General features: G+C 38.0%; 1 protein-coding gene across 7 annotated transcripts in view; it reads left to right on the forward strand.

Annotated features, from left to right (window-relative positions):
- Positions 1 to 23,310, forward strand: part of NEK10 (NIMA related kinase 10) — a 248,798-nt gene that overhangs the window by 172,422 nt on the left and 53,066 nt on the right. For all 7 annotated transcript variants that reach the window (XM_012435538.2, XM_012435540.2, XM_012435542.2 and 4 more), the window contains 3 exons: positions 11,889 to 12,072; positions 12,168 to 12,254; positions 14,628 to 14,682. In XM_012435538.2, coding sequence (XP_012290961.2) covers positions 11,889 to 12,072; positions 12,168 to 12,254; positions 14,628 to 14,682 — 326 coding nt within the window. The remainder of the gene's footprint in view (positions 1 to 11,888; positions 12,073 to 12,167; positions 12,255 to 14,627; positions 14,683 to 23,310) is intronic.

The following is a 23,310-nucleotide window of genomic DNA, read 5'->3' on the forward strand; positions in this document are numbered from 1 at the left end:
TTCCATGGTGTATATGTGCCACATTTTTCCTGTCCAGTCTATCATCAATGGGCATTTGGGTTGGTTCCAGGTCTTTGCTACTGTAAACTGTGCTGCAATGAACGTTCGTGTGCATGTGTCCTATAGTAGAACGATTTATAATCCTTTGGATATATACCCAGTAATGGGATTGCTGGGTCAAATGGCATTTCTATTTCTAGGTCCTTGAGGAATCGCCACACTGTCTTCCACAATGGTTGAACTAATTTACACTCCCACCAACAGTGTAAAAGTGTTCCTATTTCTCCACATCCTCTCCAGCATCTGTTGTCTCCAGATTTTTTAATGATTGCCTTTCTAACTGGCGTGAGATGGTATCTCAATGTAGTTTTGATTTGCATTTCTCTAATGACCAGTGATGATGAGCATTTTTTCATATGCTTGTTGGCCTCATGTATGTCTTCTTTTGTGAAGTATCTGTTCATATCCTTCGCCCATTTTTGAATGGGCTTGTTTGTTTTTTTTCTTGTAAATCTGTTTTAGTTCTTTGTAAATTCTGGATATCAGCCCTTTGTCAGATGGGTAGCCTGCAAAAATTTTTTCCCATTCTGTTGGTTGCCGATTCACTCTATTGACTGTTTCTTTCACCGTGCAGAAGCTGTGGAGTTTGATTAGGTCCCATTTGTCTATTTTGACTTTTGTTGCCAATGCTTTTGGTGTTTTGGTCATGAAGTCCTTGCCTACGCCTATGTCCTGAATGGTTTTGCCTAGGTTTTCTTCTAGGGTTTTTATGGTGTTAGGTCTTATGTTTAAGTCTTTAATCCATCTGGAGTTAATTTTAGTGTAAGGTGTCAGGAAGGGGTCCAGTTTCTGCTTTCTGCATATGGCTAGCCAGTTTTCCCAAGACCACTTATTAAACAGGGAATCCTTTCCCCATTGCTTGTTTTTATCAAGTTTGTCAAAAATCGGATGGTTGTAGATATGTTGTGTTGCCTCTGATGCCTCTGTTCTGTTCCATTGGTCTATATCTCTGTTTTGGTACCAGTACCATGCTGTTTTGATTACTGTAGCCTTGTAATATAGTTTGATGTCTGGTAGTGTGATGCCTCTCGCTTTGTTCTTTTTGCTTAGAATTGACTTGGCTATGCGGGCTCTCTTTTGGTTCCGTATGAAGTTTAAGGTGGTTTTTTTCCAGTTCTGTGAAGAAGGTCATTGGGAGCTTGATGGGGATAGCGTTGAATCTGTAAATTACTTTGGGCAGTATGGCCATTTTCACGATATTGATTCTTCCCAACCATGAACATGGAATGTTTCTCCATCTGTTTGTGTCCTCTCTTATTTCGTTGAGCAGTGGTTTGTAGTTCTCCTTGAAGAGGTCCTTTACGTTCCTTGTTAGTTGTATTCCTAGATATTTTATTCTCTTTGTAGCAATTGTGAATGGCAGTTCATTCTTGATTTGTCTCTCTTTAAGTCTGTTCTTGGTGTATAAGAATGCTTGTGATTTTTGCACATTGATTTTGTATCCTGAGACTTTGCTGAAGTTGCTTATCAGTTTCAGGAGATTTTGGGCTGAGGTGATGGGGTCTTCTAGATATACAATCATGTCGTCTGCAAGGCTGGTTCAATATACGCAAGTCTATAAATGTAATTCACCACATAAACAGAACCAAAGACAAAAACCACATGATTATCTCAATTGATGCAGAGAAGGCCTTCGACAAAATTCAACAGCCCTTTATGCTAAAAACCCTCAATAAACTAGGTATTGACGGAACTTATCTCAAAATAATAAAAGCTATTTACGACAAACCAACAGCCAATATCATACTGAATGGGCAAAAACTGGAAGCATTCCCTTTGAAATCTGGCACTAGACAAGGATGCCCTCTCTCACCACTCCTATTCAGTATAGTACTGGAAGTTCTAGCCAGAGCATTCAGGCAAGAAAAAGAAATAAAGGGTATTCAATTAGGAAAGGAGGACGTTTAACTGTTAAAGAAACTGCCGAATAGTTCTTCCGCATCCTTGCCAATATTTGGTATTGTCAGTCTTTTTGATTTTAGCCTTTGTAGAGTAATAATATTTCTTTCTGGTTTTAGTTTGCATTTATGATCAATGATGTTGAGAACATTTATGTTTGCTTGATTTTTAGCTACTTATATATCTTTGTGTGTGTGTGTGTGTGTGTGTGTGTGTGTGTATGTGTTAAATGACTGTTCAAATCTTTTGCTTGTGATTTTATTGGATTGCCTGTCTGTTTTTGTTGATTTGTAGGAGTTCTGTGATATATGCCAGATAACGAGCCTATTATCAAACATGTGTATGGCAAACATTTTGTGCAGTCTGTGGCTTGGCTATTTATTTTATTAATGTCTTTTTTTGATGAAAAGAAAGTTTTAATTTTTATAAAGACTTATTCACGTAGTTATTTGTGGTAGTCAGTGCTTTTTGCCTCTTTTAAATAAAATTGTTGCCTACCCCAAGGTTGCAAAAATAAGATCTTTTATATTTTTGTAAATGTTTTAGACCTATGATCTCTTCTGATTTAATTCTGTGTATAGAATAATGAAGAGATTGACTTTTTATTTTTTCCATTTGGGTATCCAATTTTGCCAGCATCACTTCTTTAAATGTCTAGCCTTTTCCCATTATTTTGCTAAGCATCTTTATTGAAAATTGCTTGACAATGTATTTATAGATATATCTACTTTTTCTTTTTTGTTTGTAGATTTTTTTCATTTTAAATTTTAAAGTTTTGATTATTATGGGCACATAATAGTTGTACATATTTATGGTATACATGTGAAAATTTGATACATGCATAAAATGTTTAATGATCAAATCAAGGTAATTGGGATATCAATCACCTCCAGCATTTATCATTTCTTTGTGTGGAAACATTCCAGTTCCATTCATTTAGTTATTTGGAAATATCCAATAAATTATTGTTAGCTATAGCCATTCTATTTTGCTACCAAACACTAGATCTTATTCCTTTTATCTAATTGTGTTTTTGTACTCATCCATCCCCTTTTTATGTCCCCTCTCCTCTCCTCTTCTCAGCCTCTGGTAACCATTTTTCCTCTCTCTATCTCCATGAATTCAATATATATATATATATTTTGAGACAGAGTTTCACTCTTGTTGCCCAGGCTGGAGTGCAGTGGTGTCATCTCAGCTCACTGCAACCTCCGCCTCCTGGGTTCAAGCAATTATCCTGTCTCAGCCTCCTGAGTAGCTGGGACTACAGGAACGTGCCCCAGCTAATTTTGTATTTTTAGTAGTGACAGGGTTTCTCCATATTGCTCAGGCTGGTCTTGAACTCCTGATCTCAGCAGGTAGTCCACCTGCCTCTGCCTCCGCCTCCCAAAGTACTGGGATTACAGGTGTGAGCCTTTTTTTTTTTTTTTTTTTTTTGAGACAAAGTCTCACTCTGTTGCCAGGCTGGAGTGCAGTGGCATGACCTCAACTCACTGCAACCTCTACCTCCCAAGTTCAAGCAATTCTTCTGCCTCAGCCTCCCTAGTAGCTGGAACTACAGTGCATGCCACCATGCCCAGCTAAGTTTTGTATTTTTAGTAGATATGGGGTTTCACCATGTTGGGCAGGATGGTCTTGATCTCTTGACCTTGTCATCTGCCCACCTTAGCCTCTGAAAATACTGGAATAATAGGCATAAGCCACTGCGCCCAGCCTGAATTCAATATTTTTTAGCTCCCACATGTGAGTAGGAACACTCTGTATTTCTCTTTCTGTTCATGGCTTATTTCACTTAACATAATGTTCTTCAGTTCCATCCATGTTGTTGAAAATTACGAGTTCATTCTTTTTTTAAGACTGAAAAATATCCTATTTCTTTATCCATTCATCTGTTGATCTACTTAATCATACGTTGTTGATTCTAAATGTTGGCTATTGTGAATAGTGCTGTAATAAAAATGAGCATGCAGATATCTCTTCAACATACTGCTTTCTTTTCTTTTGGATAAATACCTAGTAATGAGATTGCTGATCATATTGTATTTCTATTTTTAGTTTTTAAAGACATCTGCATCCTATTCATCATAGTGGCTATACTCATTTACAGTCCCACCAACAGTGTGTGAGCGTTCCCCTTTCTTGCAGATCTATTTCTGAACTCTATTCTGTTTCATGGATTATATGTCTCTTCTTAGGCCAATACCACACTGTTTTGATTATTGTAACTTTTAAAAAAATGTTTTATTTTATTTTTAATGGGCAAAAATTCTATATATTGTATACAACCTGATGTTTTGAATATATATACACATTATGGAATGGCTCAATTGAGTTAATTAATATATGCATTACCTCACATAGTATCATTTTTGTGGTGAGAACACTTCAAATCCAGTCTCAGTGTATTTCAAGAATACAATATATTGTTATTAAGTACAGAAATCATGCTGTACAATAGATCTCTTGAACTTATCCTCCCATCTAACTGAAACTCTGTATCTTTTGATATTGTAACTTTTTAAGAAGTCTCCAAACAAGTTGTATAAGTCCTCCAACTTTGTTGTTCTTTGTCAAGTTTGATTTGGTTATTCTAGGTCTGTTGTATTTCCTTATTTATTTTAGAATAAGTTTGTCAATTTCTTCAAAAAATCATACCTACAACTTTATTTTTACCCTTCGTTTTAACAGGGAGAATCTTGGCAACATTTTAAAAAATCAATCTTTTATTTTACTTATTCAACAACATTTATTAATCACTTACGCTTTCCTGGGGCCTATTCCAGTATTCTTCTGATATAATAGTGAACAAAACAGCCACAGACTCCCTCCTTCATAGTGAGGGAAGACAAATAATAGATAAATAAAACTAGATTTAAGTGCTTTGGACAAAAATAAAAAGAAGACAAGGTAATAGAAAGTGATTGTAGATACAGGGAGAAAGGCTGTTTTAAACAGAGATGTCTGGGAAGGGCTTTATAATTACCTGACATTTGAGCAGAGACCTGAATACAGTTGACCTTTAAACAGTGTGGGTTTGAACTGCACAAATCCACTTATACATGAATTTTCTTCTGCCTCTGCCACCCCTGAGACAGCAAAACCAACCCCTCCTCTTCCTCTTCCTCATCTTCAGCCTACTCAATATGAAGATGACAAAGATGAAGATCTTTATGATGACCCACTTCCACGTAATGAATAGTAAATATAATTTATCTTCTTTGTGATTTTCTTAACAAGCTAGAGAAAAGAAAATGTTAAGAAAATCACAAGGAAGAGAAACTATATTTACTATAACCTATGACATAGAAAGTTTGTATTAATTGTTTATGTTATTGGTAAGGCTTCTAGTCAGCAGTAGGCCATTAGTAGTTAAGTTTTTGGAAAGTTAAAAGTTATACATAAATTTTTGACTGCATGAGGGATTGGTGCCCCTTACCCCCATGTGGTTCAAGGGTCAGCTGTGCATTAAAGGGATGAGCTCTGTAAATATCTGAAGGCACAACATTGATAGCAGAGGGAGCAGCATGCCCAAAGATCCTGAGGTAGGAGTGAGCCTGCCAAACTCAGGGAACAGCAAGGAGGCCTGTGTGTCCAGAGTGCAGTGAAGCAGGGAGAGGCAGTAGGAGATGCAGGTGCCATAGTCCCTGGCATGGACTTCAGTGATGTGAGTTCTAAGCAAGCTAAGAGGGTACCACTAGGCTTTAAAATGATATAGCTGGCTGCTGGGTAGAAATAGACCATTGTGAGCCAAGAGTGGAATCAGGGAAATTGGTTAAGAAGAGATTGCAGTAGGCCAAGCAAAAGACAATGGTGACTCTTTCTTGACTTTTAATTCTTTCTCTACTGGCAATTAATCAGTTTGGAATTTTGACAACATGGTCAAAATGTGCAGTTTTACAAGGACTAAACCTTTCCTTATGTAATTCTGTGTTAAAAATGAAACAGTCAATGAGGTTCTAATTTGTGAGGTTCATTCCTGTTGATAACCACTCATGTCGAATTCCACACTCTTTAATGCCTTAAGCATTGGTAGATTTCAGTAGCTATTTTTTTGTTTTTTGAGAAACGCATATCTTAAAACTTGCCCATTTGATTATTATCTATATATTTTCTTTTCTTTTCTTTCTTTATCTTATTCTTTTTTTTTTCTTTTTTTGTTGAGATAGAGTCTCCTTCTATCACCCAGAATGGAGTGCAGTGGCGTGATCTCGGCTCATTGCAACCTCCACCTCCCAGATTCAAGCAATTCTCCTGCCTCAGCCTCCTGAATAGCTGGGATCACAGGCACCCACCACCATGCTTGGCTAATTTTTATATTTTTAGTAGAGATGGGGTTTCACCATTTGTCCAGGCTGGTCTCAAACTCTTGACCTCAAATGATCCACCCGCTTTGGCTTCCCAAAGTTCTGGGATTACAGGCATGAGCTACCATACCAGGCCCTCCCTCCCTCCTTCCCTCCCCCTCCCCCTCTCCCTCTCCCTCTCTCTTTCTTTCTTTCTCTCTCTCTTTCCTTCTTTCTTTCCTTCCTTCCTTCCTTTCCTTCCTTCTTTCCCTCCCTCCCTCTCACGCTTCTCCCCTATCCTCCCCTCCCCTCCCCTCCCCTCCCCTCCCCTCCCCTTCCCTTCCCTTCCCTTCTTTCCTTCCTTCTTTCCTTTTTCTTGAGACAGAGTCTTGCTCTATTGCCCAGGCTGGAGTTCAGTAGTGCGATCTTGAGTCAATGCAATCTCTGCCTCCCAGGTTTAAGCAATTCTCGTGCCTCAGCCTCCTGAGTAGCTGGGATTACAGGTGCCCACCACCATGTCTGGCTAATTTTTGTATTTTTAGTAGAGACAAGGTTTTACCTTGTTGGCCAGGCTGGTCTCAAACTCCCGACCTCAAGTGATCTGCCTGCCTCAACCTCCTGAAGTGCTAGGATTACAGGTGTGAACTACCATGCCAGGCCCCCATCGTTTCTTTTAAATGTTAAATAGAATGACCTAATTCTGGACTTATTTGAAATGCTTTTGAATATATTAGTATCTACATTTAGTACTATTGGCATGTTAGTCTGCAGTCTTGGAAAACATGGTGGTCAGTGGTGTAATGGACCACATCTGTATTCTTAACAATAATAATTTCAGATTATGGCATTGTTTTTCTTTTCCTCTTTATTAGTATTATTCCTTCTAGAAAACCTGTATTTGAGTTAAAAGTAATAGAAAATCCATTCATTTCTGATACAGTAGTACCTTAGTTATAGGATAACAGTGAAACATTTTCAACCATAGTAAATTTGATACTGGATTTTTAGATTGAATTATAATGACTAATTTATTTCCTAATTTATTTAATTTAATCACAGTTCATTAATATGTTATAGTGCTTTTAAAAAGTTCTAATTAAGGTAGTATCATAATAATAAGATCATAACTATATCATGACAGTAAAATTTTTAGCTTTGTATACATATTTTTGTTAAGAAGTTCAAAATAAATAAGATCCAACCTAAAGAGAATGTTTTCCTTCATTATATAATCCATGTGAATTACTTGTTTCTAAGGTCCCAAAACATCAGCTTTTCTGGTTTAAATTTATCTAATGCTCTCTTAACTATACGTGGTGAATCAGAGAAGGGAAATTCTTCAGGATTCCCTGAGAAAAATAGACGATATTATCATCCAAACCATTTTGGGAGACCTGGACACAGCGGGGTTCCTCTTTAGTCTCAGCTACTCAGAAGACCAAGGCAGGATGATTTCTTAAGCCCAGGAGTTTGAGATCAGCCTGGGCAACAGAGTGAGCCCCTGTCTCTAAAGAAACAAACAAAAGCTAACTTTCAGGATAAAAGACTGAAAATTTCCATCTACCACTGGGTTGAGGGTAGGGACCAGGCTCCAGGCTTATTTCATCAGCCCACCTCTCTGATGTGGCAAAGCCAAGTCTTCCATATCCTATCTCACCACTAAAGTGAGCAGTTCACTTAGCTATGGTCTAGTCCACAAGGGCCCTTAATCATCTGACCACACTGGCTTATTTTTAAAGATATACCTTAAAATTCAGGGACTAAGTTTTTAGGGACTAATAGTATGCAGTCAATGACCTGTCTCCTATTTTGAATTTTCTTTGTGCCATCATCCATGAACAACATAGAATGCGGTTTGCCACAGATAAAAGATCACCTCAGCTGGATGAATTTCAAGCACCTGGTAGCACTAAATTGATATATTTAAGGGAACAGTTTATTAACAAAATGAATGGAAGAAACTGCGTAAAAATATACCTAATAGAATATGAGTATTTCAGAACACAAAGAAATAGTGCATTTTTTAGAATTCTAAAGTAAAACATCTATAGGACATAGCTGGTGTTATGCTTTATATTTATTTATTTCTTGATTTTCCTTCTCTCCTTATAAAACTAACATTCTGGCAATTTTAGAAATTGCACTGGTTTAATAAAATAGATGCTCTTAATTCTTTTCTTACTGTAGCAGTTAATTTGGGTAATGTCAATCTGTTACTGTTGGAATTGCTATTCAACTGAAAATGTATTATGATCTGCTGCACACATAAAAATATTACATTATAATGCGCAAAACCGAGCTAAACATAATTGTGCCTATACAAGCGTGGTGACAGGAAGCATCTTCTATAATGGTAGTGATTTCCATATCCGTGATAATTTTATTGTCTGATTTGCATTGTATTCTCCTTGCTGCCATATTGATATCCAGAACGTGTCTATCCATTCCTCGGATAGATGCATGCAGATGCCAAAAAAAATCTAGTTAACTCCCTCTCCTAATCCTTGAAAAAATCTTAGTAATTAGAAAGTAAAAAAGATGATAGCAGCCAAATTCTGTCCCCAAAAGCTTTATCTTTTTTTTCCACTAAATCCCTTTAATAGGTTAATGTACTTGCTGAATGTGTCTTCTGAGAACAACTTAATGGCTCAACTATTTATTGAGCCTTTGCTATGTGTAAGGCATTGTGCAAAGCACTGAAGGATTTAAAAGGGACTAAAGTGCCCCCAGTTCTTCAAGGAACAGTTTTATAAAGAGTTGGCTATTCAAATACTCACAGTGAAAAACTCCAGAAATCACAGTAGGGAAAATGTGTGGCATATGATTTATGGCAAGGTCAAAAATTATAGCAACATTTTTGAAGCAAAAACTGCTGTAAGAGATTGCTATAAAAAGATAAATTTTAAACCAATACAAACTATCCATTCTATGTTATCATACTTTCTATGCATATAGAGTCTGAAAAAGCACCTCTCTCAGATTATAAATTTCCCTTTATCAGAATTTATGCAAACAGTCAATTACCCATGGATGAAGTTTTGGCAGTTACAAGTGACTATTGATTTATGACCCAACTGGTTCTTGGGTTTTGTTTGCAAGTCCAGCCTCCTTAAGTCTCGAATTGCCTTTTTCAATGGGGACTCCAGCTTCTCCCAACTCTTCATTTGTTCAAAGAAAGATGTTTTTCTCTGATGTTTTATCCATGCCTGTTCTTAAGAGAAACAAAGCCTTTGCTAAAGTTTTACTAGTTTTAGAGATATTCGAATTCCAGCATCATAATTGCAACAACAGAATAAAAAGTTTTCCCAATTCAAAAATTCTCCTTCATCTTTTTTTAACCTTGGTAACATTGACACATCTTGGGTGTAAAGTCCTTAAAAGGTTGCAGATACCAGTTATGGTCTTTAGGATGGGGTAGTAGATGATTTACTTAGAATAAAAAGGCCATGACAAGGAAAGGGCCCTGAATTGGGTTTTTATTTCTATGTAAATTTCTAATGATTTCAGTTGAGGACAGTTAGAGGAAGAAGGGTTCTTTGGTTTGGGACAGAGAAAGGAGGCAGGCATGGAAGTTGAGTTGGTTTTGCAATAAAGTTTTGGGCCTTAGAAGCAGTTCCTGGATTTGGTATCAGGGCTTGGGTGTGGGCTGAGGCTGGCCTTAGAAGCCCATACTAGCCTTAGGCAGTGGAAAAATTTCTGAGGAGCACATACCTTTTGCCAGAGAGTGGCTGAAGCATTTCCCATCTCAGGTTGTAAATTAGCCAACCAGGGTGAACCTCAGCAGCAGAAATTAACAACTCAAGAGTCATAAAACAGCCTTTGAACACTGAATGTACTAATTATGGAAAAATCAAAGTTAAAATACTCCTTCACCTGCAAATTAGCTTCAACAAAGAAAGAAGCTTGATGAAGCTTTGAAGAATCACTGAAAAGAATCTTAGGGAAAAGAAAGAATAAACAGCAATTGATCAGACAGTTTGCAATGCACAAATGTTTTTTATATTTTTAGATCTTCTCATCTTTCTTAAACATAAACATATGAAAGCTTTCAGAGGTTTACTTCTGACTCTAGTTAACCATAAGATCTTAGGTTTTCTTCATCTGCAAATTCTATTATTTTGGAGTTTTTAGACACTTGTGCATTGAAGCTGTAAAATTTAAAAAAACACATAAATCTGAAATAAATAAGTCTGTCTCTCAAATGGACATCATCGGAGCTTTTTAGTCAAGAAGTGCTAGGTAATTTGTGACTAAATCATCTTGGACACAATTCATAGAGGGAATTCTTTCCCCTTCAATAAATGCACCTTTTTCTTTCTTCTTACACTCTCCACCTGTTACCCTTTCCTCCCTCATGGCCTTTCTTTGTCGTTTTGTCTACCTGATCTGTAGCTTTGCTTTGTCAGCACTGTTTAGCCTCACAGTCTAAGAAGGCTCTTCACACTTGCTGCAAATGGTCCCACACAGTGAACATCTGAGGTTTTGAGAATTGCTTGGGTAAAGAAACAAGTATTACTTTTTTACTAATTCATAGTCATTCCTTCTACACTGTCTTTTTCTTAGAAAAATGAAAACTGGGCGGGTGGGGTGGCTCACGCCTGTAATCCCAGCACTTTGGGAGGCCAAGTCGAGTGGATCACCTGAGATCGGGAGTTTGAGACCAGCCTGACCAACATGGAGAAACCCTGTCTCTACTAAAAATATAAAATTAGCCAGGTGTGGTTGCGCATCCCTGTAATCCCAGTTACTCAGGAGCTGAGGCAGGAGAGTCCCTTAAACCAGGGAGGCAGAAGTTGCGGTGAGCTGGAGCGTGCCATTGCACTCCAGCCTGGGCAACAAAAGTGAAACCCCATCTCAAATAAAAAAAAAAAAAAAAAGAAAAGAAAGAAAGAAAGAAAAAGGAAAATGAAAACTTCCAGCATGATTGACATTAATTAATTAATTAATTAATTAATTTTTATTAACCCTTCAGGCATAATTTTTTCGTTTCTAATACTACTATTTAGGAAAATGTGGAATTACACAATCAGATTGATGACTTTGTAGTGCTTTCATAATGGAAATGCATCCATCCACTTTGGAGGATCTGGACAACCCTCTGGCTAGTTCTGCAGAGAGTGTTCAAGCCAGGCAGTAGTGTAGAGTCCCAAGTGGTTTGTAAGTTCTGTTCTCTGTAGCTTTTCTTTTAGAAGATCTTGCCTCTCACTCTCAATGGCCTGGCTTTGTTTGCTACTAATTTTCCTGGAGTTTTGAAGAGAATAAGCCTTACGTATTCACTATGGTACTGAGAGGATTTGATAGCAAGTATTTTTGAAGAAACTTAAAGTAGAGAAATTTCTCCTAAATTGATATAGTCTATTTCTTAGAAGTACAATTTTTTTCCACTGGGTTGTACGGGCCTTTTCTACTGAGCACTTTTGCCCCCTCCATCCGTTTTCACCCAGTGTAACTCGTAGACCTAGATCTTTTTGTATTTATGGACTGAATAGATTCCATAACAGGTACATAGGTGGAACTACTGTTGCTACTTCTGCATAAAACATTTATATTGATATCTGAAGCATTTAATATATGTTCTAACAAGCTTTAGGTCCTATAGAAGGAAGGATGGAGAAAGGCTATGAAAACCTGAATTTCTCTTTCCAGGAGACCTTTGAAAAGGCAAGCTTGAGCAGCAGCAGCAGTGGGGCAGCCAGCCTGAAAAGTGAACTTTCAGAAAGCGCAGATCTGCCCCCTGAAGGCTTCCAGGCCTCCTATGGTAAAGATGAAGACAGAGCCTGTGACGAAATCATGTCAGATGATAACTTCAACCTGGAAAATACTGAGAAAGGTACTGCTAGTGGAAGTGCGTCAGCATGAGTGCATTCTGGACTCTTTCCCTTTTCAAGACTCATTTGCTTTTTTATTGTTTTTATTAATGTGCAGATATATATTCAGAGCTAGATGATGAATTGGACATTTCGGATAACTCCAGCAGCTCCAGTTCAAGCCCTCTGAAAGAATCTACATTCAGTAAGCTTTCTTTTATCAGTTTGCCATTTGTGGGATTCTGGAAGACAGTGGTTTGGAAATCATACTTGAGTCAAGCAAATATCACCATATACATAACCCAGTTTTTCAGGTGCAATGCTAATTAGGACAGATGTGTCTGTCTCTCTGACAGAGCCTAAAGGTTAGCCAGCACATTGGTTTTATATTTTCTCAGCTGTCAAATGAATAGTTTTATTATTTCTACAAGCAAATGTAGGTTCTAGCTAGAGAGTCAAGATATCTAACTTGGAGACAGCCAAATAACCACAGGAGTAATGAACATGACCTTTTATGAGCCTACTGGTTAGATGAATTCAAAGTCTATAGAAGAAATTAATCTTGGTATAGACTAATTTCTGTACAATTTTATTTACATTTCTCTAAAGGGATGTGTTACATTTAAAATAATTAAAAAATACTGGGATATGGTAAAGAAAAGGAAAAGGTATATTTAGATAAAATTTAAAGATTATAAAGAGAGAGAGAATCAAATACACTCAACAAACCTGAAACTTAAAGAGAAGTTAAAATAGAAAATGAGGAGAACATTTTTGAAAAAAAGAGTAAGTTGATAAAATATTAAAAACTGTAGATAGAAATATTCTGAAATAAATTAGGTGAAAATAATTCTCTCTCCTCAGTGACTATACTATGAAAATCTCATAGAAGAACATTTAAAATAGCCTCTCTAAGGATCAAAGTAGAACCCTAAGGATTTAACTATGTTCTTTGTCCTTTCCAAACTTAATTCGTCCATCAAAATGGTGACTAAATGTTCCAGATTTTCTGGGACAACCCCAATTTTCAATATTCTGTCCTATTTTCTCTGTAAATTCCTGCCTTCTAGGTGTGTTAATTTGTGATTAGGAAAACATGAAGATCATACAGGAAAAAATAGTTATGCATGTAAACATATATAACAATTTCAGAAGAAGTTCATTACTGACTGTTTTAAGTTCAGTGTTCTATATACCTGGCAGCAATGGTGGGAGGGTTAGTGGGGAGGCAAGAAAGAGATGCTCGGCCCTTAAAGTTGCATGTGGTAACTTGGCAAGGCTGGTTATGACATTTCATTGCATGACATTTTATTGTGTTTTGTTGGATATTAATAACAGGGTTGTTTTTGTTTGTTGAGCACATTTGCTTTTTAAACAAACCTGACAAATAAATAACAATTTGTAACATATTTCAGCTCACGCTTTCATAATCAAAGACAATTTTTAGCGTGTGTACAATTGCTCAGGTAACAGAAACTCAGCGTCGTTTTTCGTTTTCGTTGTTGTTGGCTCTGAGTAAAGCCATGTTTGTTTCTTGAACGTCGTTTGACTGCTTTCATGCTACAATGGCAGCAGAATTCAGGTGTGACAGACATAGTGTGGCACGCAAAGCCTAGAATATTTCCTGCCTGCCCTTTACAGAGAAATGTGTGACCTTAGAACAATATGAGAGTGTTTATAGACAAAGTCATTCATGGAATATATATGTTCTTTATTATTTTGAATTTTTAAAAATTATATAAAAATTTATACATATTTATGGATGCGTGTGATATTTTGATACATGCATACAATGTGTAATCATCAAATCAGGGTAATTCAGATACCAATCACCTCAAATATTTGTCTTTGTGTTGGAAACATCTCAAATCTCTTCTTATAGCTATTTTTAAACATTCAATAAATTATTGTTTACTCTGGTCACCCTAATATGCTATTGAACACTAGAACTCATTCCTTTTATGTGATTTTTTATTTGTACTCATTAACCCAGCTTCTCTTCATCATTCCCTTCCCAGCCTCTGGTAACCATCAGTCTACTCTCTATCTCCATGAGGTCAACTTTTTTAGCTCCCACATATGAGTAAGAATATTAGATATTTGTCTTTCTGTGCTTGGCTTATTTCACTTAACATTTTCCATTCATGTTGCTGCAAATAGTTAGATTTTATTCTTTTTTATGGCTGAAAAACACTCCATTGTGTATATGTGACACATTTTCTTTATCCATTCTTCTGCTGATCGGTACTTGGTTTGATTCTGTATCTTGGCTAAAGTGAGCAGTGCTGTAATAAACATTAAAGTGAATATATCTTTTTGATACACTAACTTTATTTCTTTTGGATATATACCAGTATTGGGGTTGCTGGATCACATGAAAGTTCTATTTTTAGTTTTTTGAAGAGAACCTTCATACTGTTTTCCATAATGGCTACACTAATTTACAGTCTCACCAACAGTGTATGAGTCCCCTTTTCTCTGTATCTTCACTAGCATTTGTTGTTCAGCATTGTTTTATTAAAAAATAAAAGATTTGCAGAGGAAATAATGTAAAGTTATTTCTATTTTCTTGTTTCAGGCATTTTAAAGAGAAGTTTCAGTGCTTCAGGAGGAGAAAGACAATCCCAAACAAGGTAGGTATCAATTGAGCTCCTAGAAATATTTTCTGATTTTGCAGAGCTCAGTTACTGATGGCTGAATTGCAACCTGATAGCCAGAAGTTACCCCTGTCGAAATAGAAGTTAGAGCTTACTTGCCCAAGTAGCATACTGAGAAAGGTACTGATCTTAGACCTGGGTCTTAGGTTAACTGTGCCTTTTTCTAGCTTTTTGACCTTAAGCAAGTCAGTTAACCTCTCTGAGCCCAAGAGTGGGTCAGCAGAGTAGGGCAGTTGTGCTCCATGAGGTCATCTGGAGCCCTGGTCTTACATCTCGTTCTTCCACACCCCCAGAGTATAGATTTCATCTTCTTGGCCAATATGGCTTGTGAGACCACATCCTACATCCAAGCCAGCAAGAAGAAGAAAGGGAAAGTAGAGGCACACCCCTTCCTTTTAAGGCTATGACCCGGATGTTATGCTCATCACTTCTGCTCACATACCATTGGCCATAACTTCCTCATGTAACCACAGCTAGCTGCAACAGAGGGTGGAATGTGTTTGAGAGATTGTCTGTTAAAAGCAAAGCAAAATTGTTATTTTGGGACAGCTAGCTGTGTCAGTGACAATGGTCTCTTTGAGTAAGAGAAAAAAAACTATTAGATTGCAACAAAACTATTAGACTGCAACAAAACTATTAGATTGAACCTTCTGCAAGTTCTCCTGACCTTCACGAGAGCCCCTTCACTGGCACCACACGAGATCAGAGGGAGTAGAAACTTGATTGCAGTGTTCCAGAGGCAGGGATGGGAGGCATTTAAAAAGTTGAGAAATGAGCTTGGAGAGTCAGTTGGTGTGGACTGTTTGATAGAAAAGGACCTCCTAGAATCAGGATGAACTCAGGGCATTTGGGACTGAGCAGAATGGAGAGGAGAGATTAGAGAGGAAAAGAGGTAACTGACAGTATACAGTTGCAGCATAGATCAGAGTTGGAGGAGCGGACCTGGAAAAGATGAGTGGCATCTTTTTGTCTGGAGAAAGGGAGGTGAAGATAAAATTAAGCTAGAGAAATAGGGAAAAGGAGATTAAGGAAGAATATACTTTATGATTTCTGTATATTATTATTATTATTGAGACAGACTGTCGCTCTGTCGCCCAGGCTGGAGTGCAATGGCGCGATCTCTGCTCACTGCACCTCTATCTTCCAGGTTCAAGCAATTCTCCTACCCCAGCCTCACGAGCAGCTGAGATTGCAGGCGCCTGCCACCGTGCCTGACTAATTTTTGTATTTTTAGGAGAGATGGGATTTCACCATGTTGACCAGGTTGCTCTCAAACTCCTGACCTCACGTGATCTGCCCACCTCAGCCTCCCAAAGTGCTGGGATTACAGGCATGCGCCACTGCGCCCAGCTGGTTTCTGTATATTAGATGATGTCCTAGGCCACAGCTGAGAGGACTGTCTAGATTTGAGGAGTATATTCAGCCAGGAGCAGCCAATGTTGAGATGAGAACTGAGCAGAGAATGGCAGAAGGGCTGCCAGACTACTATGAGGCTGGGGCACCCGTTGAGGTTGGGCCACATGTAAGTGGTGATGCCAGGCAGGGGTTTCAGAGCTGTGGGATGACTCCCACTCAGGAAGTGGCAGCATCCGTGTGACAAAAGGCTAAGGCTGCATGTGCTGTACCAGGCAGGGCTTTTTGGATACAAGCACAAGAGCCTGATTCTAGCTACCTTATGTGACAGGAAGCTCTTTAGAAGGCATTGCGGAGCTTGTGTAATATAGATCCCAAAGGATCAAGCTTGGGAAGGCATAGGAGCCAGTTCAGTCCCTGAAGTCTATAAAGGAGACATTTTTGGGAGGCTTGTAATGGGATAAATGAACTCCCAGCTTCTTTATTCCATTCTCATGTCACCTTTCTTAGGATTCAAAATCCTGAGAGAGCCAGATTGACCTGGCTTGGATCAGGTCTCTGTTTACGGCCTTCAGGAGAGCTGAGATCCTTGACTGATCCACTGGTCTATCAGGGGTCCTTGCTGAAGGGAGCAGGTGTTAGTGCTGGAATCGCATGATGTAAATGAAGTTCAGAATGCAGAACCTGCTCAGCAAATTCCTGGGGGATTCGGTTAGGTGACAAAGAAAGGTTCCTATAGAAAAATCATTTTTTTGTTTAGTTGAAGATAGTATCACTGATACATTTATCGTCTTCAAATTAAGGTCAGGAGGAGTTAAGGTGCCTTTTAATTTCCTTTTTTCCAGTGTTTCTGGAATAAAAACCCAAGGAGAACCTATCAATCAGGGCATATGATCTATCAGAAAGGTATTTGAGAAAAGCCTGTAAGACCTCATGGCTTTCTTTCAAAGTGCATAGCAGTCATGGTCCGAAGTAATAGGGAGGGCATGGGAAAGAAAAGTAGTCCAAAATGCCAAAGAGAACCACAGTGGGTGTTTGTGGGGACTGGAGATCTGAGTTAGAATATCCGCCAAAGGAGCTTTAGAGTTTGCTACTACTCAACATTCCCCACTTACTGACTTCCCATCACCATCAAAGCAAGTATTTTAGTTCAAAGGTAAATTATGATCTGTTGTGAACTCCCCAGTTAAGTGAATTTTACATTAAAATAAAAATTTCTAATCAGATGAATTTAGGGATCTTGGCCCTGTCAAAAATAATTCTACAGTTTTTTTGAAAGGATCCATGGAAAATTGTCTAAGTTGCACAAATTCGGTTGATGTCTACCCCTTCAAAAACAAACAAAAACCTCATATGTTCTATATTTTTTAAAGCTCGAGATGGTTTTTATAAAGCTAGTCATTAACTAAATACTTTATAACAAATTGAGTAAGCTAGAATCGGCAGAAAGGCAAAGTTTAATCTAAAGATCATTGAAACAGGAATATAGAACGAACTTTAACCTGAGGTTATGACCAAGTCACCAGATGGATATGGAAAGCGGCCCATATATAGAATTTGATGTTTTGGAAAGTATGTTCCAAGGTGAACAGGACCTGACCCAAAACAACATTTGCAGAATGTGCCATGAAATGTGGTAATACAGTGTGACATGCCACCAGGGAACAAAGGTTTGTTTAAAACAAGCTCTCTTCCCTCAAGCAACTCACAGTTAAATGGAAAGGCAAGGGCAGACTTCAGAAGAAAATAAATGATAAAAGACAGCCTTTGATTTATGCCAACTAAGAGGAGAGAAAATTAATAACTTTTGACTTCCTCCCAGGTAATAATCCCTGGGGCTTCTCTGAATTAAAAAGAGACAATACCGAAATGTATTTATAATTCTTTAAAGGGCATTAAATAAAGCTAAAGTTATTTGCAATCTCATTTCTTTAGAATTTTCCTGGGTTTCTTCACTTATTAATATGAAATATGAACCCATCCTGTAAAATATTTAGAAACTAAATAAGAAGTTTGAATGTAAACGAAGATAGCAAAGCTATATAGCAGAATAAAAATAAATTGAAAATCAAGCCTGTAGGTTTTTTTTTTTTTTCCTGTTCTGTGCCATGTGTAAAATGGCATAACAGTGACAAGGAGACCCTGCCCTGCGCAGCTCTCCCCTTGGGTACCCTTGCTGGGTCTTTTAAAAGGCAGTTGGTCTCAATGAGAAGAAACCACAGGGAAGTACATGCCTGTTCTGAGCACCGCCTCCAAAGTGTGGAAGTCAGACATGGCCCTGGCTAAAGGTTAATAGGACCAAGAGAAAGCTTAAGCGTAAATTCTTAACTTTGGTCAGATGTCAGGAGCCAGATTTAAACCAATTGCGTCCTGAAGAACTAACATAACTCCCTAATAACTTAAGATATGATTTCGGGCAAATGAGCCAGACAAATGAATAAAACATGAGCAAATGAACTAGGAGTGATAGCCCCTGCCTCCTTAGAGACGTTTTGAAGTCTCAGGGCTGGAGAATATTATTAAAACTGGAAGGCACCCTGGGAATCCAAGCCATCATCAGTTGATAAAACTTTTTTTGAGGAATATAGTTAATGGCAGGATCAAGAGAGGAACAGACTCCAATTTATTTGAAATTTCCAACTTTGATCATTTTTAAATTTGATATAAAATCTTTTATATCCATTACTATTTGCTAGGAAAGCATTAAGAATGAGCTTGATTTTTACCAGTTTTTATGTGGGTTTCATAGGCTGACATAGTAGATACACATTGAAGGTTCTAATCTAGCAAGTCATAGCATTTTATTTCAACTAATAAATAAAATACTCTGTATAGTGGAACTTGATAATGCTCATGGGGGCCTCAGCCACTTTGTCACATATACTCAGGTCCTAGTAAACTTTAGTCATTGTTTTATGACCATCTTAAGAACCTTCATTCATTTAATTAATGGATATTTATGACTGTGTGCCAGGCATGTGCCAACCTATGCCTAATTCATCTTTGCATTCTCCAGGGCACAGTGTATTGCACATAGGTACCAACCTACAGATACTTGTTAATTAATAGTTGAATGACTGTTATCTCAGTGTAAATTCTTTGTCTCATTACCAAGGACTGAAATCTTGCCTACTGACAGCCTTTGCCATAGCCACAGCTGAATTCACATTTTTTTTAAAAGGATCCTGTTGCTCAGGCAACAAGATTTCTCCATGCCTGGCTTGCCTTCTGTTGCCAAGGCAACAGGGTATAGTTGGCAGGCTGGTTTGAACATTGGATGTTTGCGGTATCAGAGATGCCTGTGGTTCACAACTCTTTTGATACATCAGTGTATGTATAAATGTATTTGACAGTGTGCTCCTAAGTCTTTTTTTTTTTTTTAGACAGAGTTTCGCTGTTTTGCCCAGGCTGGAGTGCAGTGGCACCATCTCAGTTCATTGCAACCTCCACCCGCTGGGTTTAAGCGATTCTCCTGCCCCAGCCTCCCTAGTAGTTGGGATTACAAGTGTCTACCACCACACCTGGCTAATTTTTGTATTTTTAGTAGAGACAGGGTTTCACCATGTTGGCCAGGCTGGTCTCAAACTCTTTAACTTCAGGTGATCCACCCACCTGGGTCTCCCAAAGTGGTAGGATTACAGGCATGAGCCACTGCCCCCAGCCTCTAAGTCTTTGTATATAAAGATGATTGTGGGTGTTTGTGACCATTCAGCATCATACTTGTGGCTGGAAAGACCTTGTGTATTTTCAGGACCTGTGGATCTTGCCTCCTAAAAGCAGAAATCTTGCTGATTTTTACTTGTAGCTCTTCTCCCTCCATCTTTTTCGTAATCTGTATCTGGTTTTACTTTGGTTGAACAAATACTGCATGATTACTTTTTGCTAGAATCAACCTGGCCTATCTGCCAGTGTCACACTCCAGCAGTCTTAAAAACAAACAAACAAACCAACAAACAAAAAACCATTGTCAATAAGACCACTTTGTTTCTTTTCTGTGATGGTTCTGTACTTTCCTGGCTTATTGCTCATTTGTTTTTAGCTGTTATTGGAGTTTCAGGGGATAGCCACAGGAGCATTACACTACTTTGTTGTCATAATGCCAACTCTTTCTTTTTTTTTTTTTTTTGAGACGGAGTTTCGCTCTTGTTACCCAGACTGGAGTGCAATGGCGCAATCTCGGCTCACTGCAACCTCCGCCTCCTGTGTTCAAGCAATTCTCCTGCCTTAGCCTCCTGAGTAGCTGGGATTACAGGCATGCGCCACCATGCCCAGCTAATTTTTTGTATTTTTAGTAGAGACGGGGTTTCACCATGTTGACCAGGATGGTCTCGATCTCTTGACCTCATGATCCACCCGCCTCGGCCTCCCAAAGTGCTGAGATTACAGGCGTGAACCACCGCGCCCGGCCCAATGCCAACTCTTTTAATATTATAGATAAATAGGAGAACTCAAAGCTACATAATGTTGCTTATTCATACAGGACATATTTGTGAATGTCACTGCCTGAAAGAGACCTTCAGCTATAAAATCCTCATTCGCTCACATGGTGTGGTTGCAGTAGTTTCAGATTGCATTACCTTACTATTGTAAGCCAAGCCTCTCATTTCATAAGGTTTAATTATTTTTATCAATATCAAATAGTGCTGATACTTTTCTCAATAGAATTGAATTATGGAATATACTTATAATGCATGTGAAAATGTTTTCTTTGTTGAGATACGTATTTCAAGGAATTCTTATGAGAGATGAAATTCTAGGGCTTCATCTTCTTCTTGGCCAGGACTCCACTGCAAAATAATTATCCAAATAATTCACCTTGCTCTTGACTGAATTCAGTGAGAAGTCTATTTAAAAAATTACAAAGCTAATGCCTGCATTATTCACTTTACCTGTTAGTGGTTTTGGGTGGAAGTTGTAGGCTAACACTCATTTTCAGCACTTGAGTTTCTCTTTTGCCTTATGAATTCCAGATGAGGTCACACAAGGTCTGAAGAGAGCTGGAAGTGAATTGCCTTTTAGAATTCTTTCAACCTTCCATTTTTCTGAAATTCTTCCATCAGCCTGAAGTGCTGTTGGTCAACGCCCATTTCAAAATTTTCAGAGAACACAAACTGTAATATGTCTCTTCACCAGAAACTATTTCTGAAATGTTCTCTGTGTGAAACCACTTTGGTATATTTTCCAGGTTGAGATACGATGGGAACATCACCCTCAGTAGCCATTATACTCTACTGGGCATCAACATTCAATGTGGTTCAATCTAGAGGCAGACTTCCCCCAGGCTCTGCATAATTTCAATCATTGTCCATCTGTGAAACCAACAATTGCATAGTTAAAAGCTGTCACTTCCGGTCACAATGAGTCTGTTCTATTTTGAAATTTCAGATGACTATATTTTCTTGTGGTTAGTGATATAATTTCCAGATAAATTGACATTTTTTTTTTCTGCTGTCTCTATGCAATCTTGTAAGTTCCAAGACTGTGGAAACTATTTATTTTCACCATCCCATCTCCAGTGTCTAGCACGGTGGCAACACATTGTGGGCACTTAATATTATTATTTCTTGAATGAATGAATGTATAATGGTTCTTTTTAAAGATTCCCTGAAGTTTATGAAAGAGGAATTTAAAATTATATAAAGCAACAGCAAAGGCGGCAGCAGCTCAGCATTATCAGGGTGTTCTATGTCACACATCCCCCAGCACGCACTGTGCATAACATTTGTTAATACCTAAAAATGTTTGAAACGTTAGATTCTTCAGGACACCTAGAATAGTCATCTTGCAAACTCAGCATGTGAGTGATTATCGGCTTTTCAAGAACATGCATAACCTGATGGATGCAAGTTTGCCACAAGTTGCATTTTTATTCAATTTTTAAGAGAGTGGGATTCAGGAGGTATTGCAGGGTTAGCAACTACATGGCAAGAGTGTAATATGTATATGAAGACAATAACCAACATCTGAGGAAGGGCCTGGACCACATTGTGAAGTATGGAGGCCACCGGGCACATGTGACTCTCGAGCAGCTGAAATGTGGCCAGTGCAACTGAGGGATTAAATTTTTAATTTCATTTAATATTAATTAAAATGTAAAATTATAAGATATCTCAATTTTTATATGTTGAAATAATATTTTGGATATTTTTTATTAAATAAAATAGATTGAGTTCACTTTATTCTTTTTACTTTTTAAAAAATGTGGATACCAGCAAACTTAAAGTTATGTTTGATGCTTACCATTGGTTTCTATTAGACAGTGCTGGCCTCGTCTAGAAGGCTAAGGGGCAAAGGTATTTGGAAAGCATTTGCTGTGGTATGGCATTTGTGCAGGCATACGAGGAGCTGGAACAGATGCTCTGCTCCTCAGCTCAGCCCTGAGGCTGCTTGCCTACACATGGGCACTGCTGTGATCATGCCTCTTTTCAAACTTTCTGAGGGCAGAATCAGCTTCATTTCTTCTTAAAAACATGTTCCTTATCCTAGGGTCAGGGAAAGCATATAAACTGTTAAAGGCTGGCAGATTCCATTTAATTTTCAAGGGTCTGGAAGCTTATGCTCAGAATGGAACACAATATATTATGGGGTCAGGAGAGTGCTAGCCTGGTGAAGGTCAAGAGGGAATGGGAAGGAATAGGGAAGAAACGCATATGTGGAGGCAAAGATTTTGGTATTATTCTAGTGTTTAAGTTGGGTGGTAGGTAAATGAGTGCTAATTTTGTTATGCTTAATAGGTAGGTGTTGCATGCATGTATCAAAAATTCTATGATTAAAATGAAAGGGTTGGGGCAAGAGAATTATCAGTCATGTTTACTTATATTTGAATTCCTATATTTATTCCTACTTAGGAAATACTTATCATGTGCCTTATTCATAGTAGAGGCTTGATATATTTTTGCTGGATCACATTAAATTTAAGAATGATTCTTATAACTTGTCAGGGCACAGATGTTTCTTATTTCATTCCAGAAAACTATTTTATAAAATGGCTCTAGGTTACAGTGGAAAAAGCAAGGCTGAAGGTGATTTACAGATATCCCTGGTGGAGTCTAAAGCCACATCCTCAAAGTAGAAGACACTGAGATCAACTTGTAAAATAATCAAATAACCTAGAATTTTGAGGCAAGGCAAACAAGGGATACTAATAACACTGGCCACTTTAGGAAAAATAATTATTTTCAATGCAAAAAACATTTTATAGGAAAAGGTATAAGAGTTTTTTGTTGTTTTGTTTTTTTAATAAAGCAGGAA

Source organism: Aotus nancymaae, unplaced genomic scaffold (assembly GCF_030222135.1).
Source record: "Aotus nancymaae isolate 86718 unplaced genomic scaffold, 86718_ANA_hifiasm-v0.15.2.pri h1tg000019l, whole genome shotgun sequence".
Taxonomy (NCBI): domain Eukaryota; kingdom Metazoa; phylum Chordata; class Mammalia; order Primates; family Aotidae; genus Aotus; species Aotus nancymaae.